The sequence below is a fragment of the Pseudoliparis swirei genome, unplaced genomic scaffold (assembly GCF_029220125.1).
Source record: "Pseudoliparis swirei isolate HS2019 ecotype Mariana Trench unplaced genomic scaffold, NWPU_hadal_v1 hadal_47, whole genome shotgun sequence".
Taxonomy (NCBI): domain Eukaryota; kingdom Metazoa; phylum Chordata; class Actinopteri; order Perciformes; family Liparidae; genus Pseudoliparis; species Pseudoliparis swirei.
This window is the reverse complement of record NW_026613283.1, coordinates 42,080-50,268: the sequence shown is the minus strand read 5'-3', so window position 1 is coordinate 50,268 and position 8,189 is coordinate 42,080. Positions and strand designations below refer to the sequence as shown.

The window sequence follows — 8,189 nt, the reverse complement described above, 5'->3', positions numbered from 1 at the left end:
TCTTCAAGGACTCGTGAGCTCTGCTGTTCCTTGAGGAATAAATAAAACATCTGTATGGCTCAGTTTTTACCAACCGTTTCAACACTAGACAAATGGCAGTAATATCAGTATTAATACAGCAACATATGAATGAAACTACATGGGGCCATCATACATTGATTATCCACTATGAGCCCTTTAGTCTGACCAGATGACAGAGTTCATCAGGATGAGCAGCTGTAGAGTTACAGAACTTTACTGACTGAACATAAACATTTCACCTCTGGCATCTTTATTTAATCGTTTGAAGCTGAAGACGGCCTCTAAAGTTCCGCCACTCCCTGTGAGAGCGTGACACGCAGTGGCGGCTGGTGAAATTTTTGGGGGGGGTGCAGTTGGGCGACTCGGTTTAAATATCACTCAGCAATGAGAAGAAAAGAGGTTTTGAGCAGAATATAGTAGAACACAAAGCTTTATTTAAAGAACACAGCGTGCTCAACACGGTCCAACAACAACTAAACACACTGTGACTTTAGCATAAGAGGTTCAGAGCAGCTTTATGGAATATGGGGCGGGGTTTCAGAGGTTTACAAAATAAAAGAGTTTCACCCTCACATGAAAGAGGTTCAGAGCAGAATAGTCAGAAAGAGATCACATGTTCCATGGGGACAGAGTAGAGCCAGAGAGATCACATGTTCCATGGGGACAGAGTAGTCAGATCACATGTTACATGGGGACAGAGTAGAGTCAGATCACATGTTCCATGGGGACAGAGTAGAGTCAGATCACATGTTCCATGGGGACAGAGTAGAGTCAGATCACATGTTCCATGGGGACAGAGTAGAGTCAGATCACATGTTCCATGGGGACAGAGTAGAGTCAGAGATCACATGTTCCATGGGGACAGAGTAGAGTCAGATCACATGTTCCATGGGGACAGAGTAGAGTCAGATCACATGTTCCATGGGGACAGAGTAGAGTCAGATCACATGTTCCATGGGGACAGAGTAGAGTCAGATCACATGTTCCATGGGGACAGAGTAGAGTCAGATCACATGTTCCATGGGGACAGAGTAGAGTCAGATCACATGTTCCATGGGGACAGAGTAGAGTCAGATCACATGTTCCATGGGGACAGAGTAGAGTCAGATCACATGTTCCATGGGGACAGAGTAGAGTCAGATCACATGTTCCATGGGGACAGAGTAGAGTCAGATCACATGTTCCATGGGGACAGAGTAGAGTCAGATCACATGTTCCATGGGGACAGAGTAGAGTCAGATCACATGTTCCATGGGGACAGAGCCTCTCCTGTAGAGTCGCTCCTCTCTCTAAAGTCTCCATAACTCTCTGGTTAAAGTCATCATGTCTGTAATCAGCCTCCATCATTCTGAGGGAATGTGTCTGTTTCACAACTTCTTCCTTGTGTTTCGATGCCAGTTCGGTCTGCAGACAGGGTTAGCTTCATGCTGTTAGCGAGTTAGCTTCATGCTGTTAGCTAGATGCTGCGTTAACATTCGTGCTTTACACTTGTCTGCAGCTCTTTAGACCCCTCCCCCCGTTGTAGTCCAGAGAGTTTCAGTCACAGGACTTTGGAACAACAGACAGGAGAAACTAAACAGCATTACTCACTGAGCTCCAGCTAACAGCTCCGTTAGCTACCTGCTCGCGTAGCTCCATGGAGCTCTCTGGCTGAGGGAACAATACCGGTCTCTGGTCGAATACTCCAGTCACGTGACATAAGAAACGATCTGATTGGCCAGGGCGCACATTTTTGCGCCCCAAGATTCACGTTTCATCCGCCAATGAGAAGCCGTCCTTGACGAAACGACCATGTGAAATGTTTGCTCACAGCCGCACACACGTTGGGCCGGTCTCCCACACATTTAGCGAGTCAACACGGTATATTTACCATTTAAATGATTTGGAATATGTTTTTTGACAGGATATAATGTTCTTTTTTTTTTCCTCATCTAAAAATGTTAAGAGGGGCGGCGCCCTAGCGCCCTTTATGGACGCACCGCCAGTGCTGACACGATCAGCCCGTGCGCTCTGATCGCGTGCTAGTATAGATATGGCATACAGCATTAGAGCAGCAGATGTAGCGGGCTAACATTCAAGCTAACCTGAACCACCAAACGCTGTGGACATCTTAAGACACGACACGTCCCAAGATGTTTATTGCAGAGCACCACATCGCAATTTTGTCTCACTGCAATCTAATAAACGCAAACCTGCCAGTCATTTATCAATAAGTGATGCAAATATTTAACAATAAGATTTAAATAATTAAGGATCTCTCTCTAGCAGAGTGGTGGCTCTTAAAAGAGCCGTTGTTGTTGTGGTGTTGTTGTGTCTACTTCTTGGCGGCCTTCTCGGTCTTCTTGGGCAGCAGCACCGCCTGGATGTTGGGCAGCACGCCGCCCTGAGCGATGGTCACTCCGCCCAGCAGCTTGTTGAGCTCCTCGTCGTTGCGGACGGCCAGCTGCAGGTGACGGGGGATGATGCGGGTCTTCTTGTTGTCGCGGGCCGCGTTCCCGGCCAGCTCCAGGATCTCAGCGGTCAGATACTCTAACACCGCCGCCAGGTACACCGGAGCTCCGGCGCCGACACGCCGGGCGTAGTTACCCTTCCTCAAGTGCCTGTGGACACGGCCCACGGGGAACTGGAGCCCGGCCCTGGAGGACCTGGTCTTGGCCTTCGCTCTGGTCTTACCGGCTCCCTTTCCACGTCCAGACATGTTGTAGCTGTTGGTCTCTCAGTCAACTCACAGAGAAGAGTATCCTCACCCTGGCTACACCGGGTCTTTATAACAGTCAGCCTGCTCTCTGATTGTTCAAAAAGAGCGGAGTTACAATCGGCCAATCAGAGAACAGCTCCTTCAGTTTTACATTGTCGCTTCTGCTTAACCCAAAAAGATCAACTCAAAGAATAATTCGTTTGTTTATAATATATTTCTGTATTGTTAATGAGAGATAGTTTCACGGAAGTCATTTAATAATATTATAATGAATTTTATAAATATAATGTCCTTAATATGTCAACGAATATTTAACTACTTTAGTTGTAGTGCATGTTTACAATTAATATGTTTGCATTTAATCATTATGGGATGTTTGCATTGGATTACCTACCAAAACAAAAGCTCTTCTTCACTGTTACGAGTAAAAGAAGATCAGGAGGTCCACAAGGTTTTTGTCCAGGAGAATAATGGACTTATGTACGAGTGGAGGTGAGACGAGCCGGACCACATGAAGCTTCATCACCTTTTGTATTGACTCTAAATAATGTCTGCAAATTAAAAGCTGGAGAGGAAATGTGTTTTGAGCAATACAGTTGAAAAAAGTTCAAATGTTCTCAGTTCGGTACAACTTTAATACATTTAATGAAATTAGGTTTAAAAACTATAAACAAACTTCTGGCCTTTTTTTGGCCAAGTATGACAAACGTAGGAGGCTAATGTAAAAATCGAATTAAAGGAATAAGTTTTCTAAAAATGTTCTCTTGCCCTTTGATTGAATAAATCAAATCAGCTCTGTATGCTTTGATATATTAGAAGACGATAAAATAGTATATGCATTCAACTTCATAGTGGATGATAAACAGAACTGGTGTAAATAACATGTATTATGGCACGAGTTAATTATTATTATCTTTATTTAAAGGGACCATGTACAGTTAAGCATTTTAAATTTAAGAAAAACATAATATTTAAAAGTAAGTATTGAAAACCACTAAAAAGTAATACAAACCATAAAAAGTATGTAATAAGAGCCATAAGTTTTGCTCAATGAGTTCAGCGCAGCTTTCAAATGATTTTTTAGACTATTTTTTAAAGTGCTGCTAGAGCTGCAGTTCTTCATCACGTCCACCAGGTGGTCCACTAGAAAAGGATGACAGGCACAACGCAGTGCGGCCAAACGGAGCGCGCAGTCCTGTCTGGAGGCCATTCTGCTGGATCCAACTCAGTGGGGGCGGGGCCAACCCGTTTAGACTATGCACACATTTGAAAATAGTCTAAAACGTTCTTAGCTCAGCAGATTGTATTTGTTCGTCCCTACAGGGATGGACGTCCAATGGCTGTTTGTCCAACGTGTTTAGAGTCCGTTACAGAGGTCTGACGGTTGTTTTCACAAGCTTGCATGTCAACATGTCTGGCAGCTTCCAGAGAGACGGTTTCTTATGTTTGAAGTTAGCCAAAGTGTTTATAGTTTAAACTATTTTCTTTACGCGCTTCTTGCAGTTTTGATCTAGTATCACGCCAAGATTGTTAAAATCATTAACGATTTCAATTCTTTCCCATTTGATATGAATACCAGCATCTGAAGTTGTTGACTTTGTGCGTCAGATGATGTTACATTTGAAAATTAAAACATCATGATTGACTAATATTAAGCATGTAATACTACATTTATTTGGATGATTATTGATGATGATGATATATACTTTATGGGGAAATTAGTTCTCTGCATTTAACCCATCCTTAGTTATTAAGGAGCGGTGGGCTGCAGTGATGCGCCCGGGAAGTGCCTTGCTCAAGGACACTTCGACTTGCAACTAACGGGGAGAGCCGGGATCGAACCGACAACCTTGGGGTTGCAGGACGGCCCTCTTACCCCACTGAGCTACAGCCGGCCCCAAAATTGTTTTCATTGCCATCCCATAATGTGTCCCTAAGCAATTGGTAACAACCAGGAAGTGTTTGTCTCCGAGCCACGTAATTGGCTCTTAAAAGAGCCGTCGTGTCTGACGTCACGTCCCAGTGGTCTCGCCCCCGAAGCCGTACAGGGCCCTGCCTCTTCAGAGCTACACCACGTCCATGGCGGTCACCGTCTTCCTCTTGGCGTGCTCGGTGTACGTGACGGCGTCCCGGATCACGTTCTCCAGGACGACCGTGAGCACCCCGCGGGTCTCCTCGTAGATCAGACCGGAGATCCGCTTCGCTCCGCCGCGGATGTTATCACGGAGAACCTTCCGGTGGCGCTTGGCGCCTCCTTTCTTCTTCTTCTTTTTAAATGTTTAGGCGGATGGCATCCAGTGACCGGTGCATTTCCGCCACCTCCTGAAGTGGAGTGTGGACCAGAGACCCTCTCCCCTTACAAAACCAAACAAACAAACCAAACCCAACAAAATACCCACAAAACAAAATCAATAAAACAAACAAAACAAAAGGGAGATTCAAAAATGTCAGTGATTTAAATTCTATTTCTTAATCCTGTTTCTTTCAAATATTGTAATACCTGTCCTGCCCCCAATTTTAATGCATCTGTTAGATTTAGTTCCTCCACTCCCAGCTTCCTCTTCAACATGTGTCTCTCAAGTGTGTATTTCTGACAATGACAGATTATATGTTCTACAGATTCTGGTCCTTGACAGTCTCACATCGTCCTGTTGGCTGTTTATTTACGAGATGCATTGTTTTGTTCAGCCTTGTGCGCCCGATCCTCAGCCTGGTTCCTCTGTGTTCTTCTAGCTGGCCTCCCTTTGCCAACTTCCCTCTGCACAGCATACAGATGTCTTCCTGTTTCCCCTACATCCAAACTATGCTGCCATTCCTTCAAAATGTTTCTTTTGATAATTGTTTTAACTTCTGCTTTGCTGTGTAAAATGTCCATCTTGTGCTGCCTTTCTAACGCTTGTGTTGCTCGTGTATCTGCTCTTTCGTTTCCTTGCACCCCCCTGTGTGCTGGTACCCACATAAATGCTACGACAATACCCATATTCTTTAGACGGAACAGTGTTTCATATATTTCATTCATTAAATCCTGCCTGCTATGTGAAGTAAATGATTGTAATGAGGATAGTGCTGAACTAGAGTCTGAACAGACAATGACCTTTCGACCCGAACCTCCTCTCCCCACTGCAGTGCTGTTAAGATGGCCAACGTCTCCACTGTATACACAGACAGATGCTCTGAGGTTCTCTTTTTAACTTCATATCTTAGGGACGGTGACTGCAAACCCAGTTCTCCCTGTCAGGGTCTTTTGATCCGTCTGTAAATGCTGGAATAAATGATAAGTATGTCATCTCCAGTCTATCCTCCAGCATTCCTGCCACGTTATTATTGTCTTTAAATGCTTGGTCTTTGTCTAAAAGATAAAGATCAACTGACACTGAGGGAAATAGCCATGGTGGTGTAATTGATAGCGGTATTGCTGGGGTGAATGTTATCTGATCCAATGACATATCTTTGGCTAGTTTCTCACTGCTCCATGCGAAACACTCGTGCTTGGCTCCGTCTCTTTCCCAACATGGCAGAAGCACTTTTTTTTGTTGGATGATTTTCTCTAGAATGCCCTTTCAGGTTGGCCCAGTAATTCATAGTTAGGAGCTTGCGTCTCAGATGCAGCGGCTTCTCACCCATCTCCACCTGCAGAGCAGCCACAGGGCTTAAAGCACCACAACAGTCTCAGAGCTCGGGATCGCAACACTTCCAGAGCGCCTCATTTCCCGAGTCCTTTCCCGCCTTTACCTCTTCCGCTCGTTGTCAGCTGACCTATAGTACACATCTATCTATCTATCTACTCACCAATGAGCGGTAGAGGACCGGCGCTGGATTTATAGCTCATCTGCGGACGTAAAGGAAGACTGCAGAGCTAGTAGGCGTGGTCTAGCGGGAGGACTGCGGAGCTAGTGGGCGTGGTCTAGTGGAGGACCCGCTGTTCAAACTGGGTTCTTTCATTCTTTTCATTTATTTATTTAAGGGATTATTTGTTTTCCTTCTTATTAGTTATACATTTTTTTTAATTAGTGTTCCTGCTTCTATTGTTTAGTTGGATAATTCTGACGATTATAATGACAATATAGAGCCCCGATAACCTTTAGTCAACATGTATTCATTTATATTAATATGAACTCATTTATATTAATATGAACTCATTTATATTAATATGAACTCATTTATATTAATGTTAACTCATTTATATTAAAATGAACTCATTTATATTAATATGAACACATTTGTATAAATATTTACTCATTTATATGCATATTTTCTCATTTTCTTCTCTCTAAATAACTCTCCAAATTCCTGGTAATAGAATTTATATATTTTCTAAAATGAAGCTTTATATTTCTTGAGTTTCAAATGTCTTTAGGAGGAATCCCCATGTTGAATTGTGTTGTTGTTGTTGTTGTTGCGTGTTGACTTTAATGAGTTGAACACCAGGTGGCAGCAGGAGGAAACTCCTCGTTGAGGACGATCCAGATGAGCATCTAACAACAATAATGACGTCATTGTGGCATTGTGCTCTTCAGTGTTCAGAGGGCTGATGGTACACAGCAATACCCATGCAGCATTTATATTTTAATTAATATTAATTATTTTATTCACATCATTATTTTATTTAGCTTTTAGAATGAGGGCAACAACGACATCACTGCTTCCTCTTTCATAAGACCAACACTTAGGATCAGGCTCTGGGTTCTGGATCCGGGTTCTGGATCCGGGTTCTGGTTCTGGGTTCTGGATCCGGGTTCTGGATCCAGGGTTCTGGTTCCGGGTTCAGGTTCCGGGTTCTGGATCCGGGTTCTGGGTTCTGGATCCGGGTTCTGGATCCGGGTTCTGGTTCCGGGTTCTGGATCCGGGTTCTGGATCCAGGGTTCCGTGTCACGGTGAGCAGCAGCCAGCGAGATCGTAAACGCTTCGTTTTACGAGCCGCCATCAAACTTTCCATGAAGTGAAGTTTTATGATCGTTAACTGGTTAATAATTCACCTGAGGACAGGTGAGGAGGAGAGGACACACACGAAGAGACACACACACACAAAGAGACACACACAAACACACACACACATAAAGAGACACACACACAGAGAGAGAGACTCACACAGACAAAGACACACACACACACACACACAAAGAGACACACACAAAGAGACACACATCAAGAGACACACACACAAAGAGACACACAGAGATGCACACACACACACACACACATAAAGAGACACACACACAGAGAGAGAGACTCACACACACAAAGACACACACACACAAAGACACACATAAAGAGACACACACACAAAGAGACACACAGAGATGCACACACACACACACACACACATAAAGAGACACACACACAGAGAGAGAGACTCACACACACAAAGACACACACACACAAAGAGACACACACAAAGACACACACATAAAGAGACACACACACAAAGAGACACACAGAGATGCACACACACACACACACACACACACAT

The 8,189-nt window shown here is 44.0% G+C and overlaps 1 protein-coding gene and 1 pseudogene across 1 annotated transcript; both read right to left on the bottom strand.

Annotated features, from left to right (window-relative positions):
- Positions 1 to 2,115: 2,115 nt before the first annotated feature.
- LOC130191404 (late histone H2A.L3) lies at positions 2,116 to 2,751 on the bottom strand. Its single transcript, XM_056411049.1, has one exon. It carries the CDS (start codon positions 2,717 to 2,719, stop codon positions 2,336 to 2,338), a length of 384 nt encoding a protein of 127 aa, XP_056267024.1. The 5' UTR covers positions 2,720 to 2,751; the 3' UTR covers positions 2,116 to 2,335.
- Positions 2,752 to 4,731: 1,980 nt separating this feature from the next.
- On the bottom strand, positions 4,732 to 6,488 carry LOC130191403 (histone H4-like; annotated as a pseudogene).
- Between the last annotated feature and the right edge of the window lie 1,701 nt (positions 6,489 to 8,189).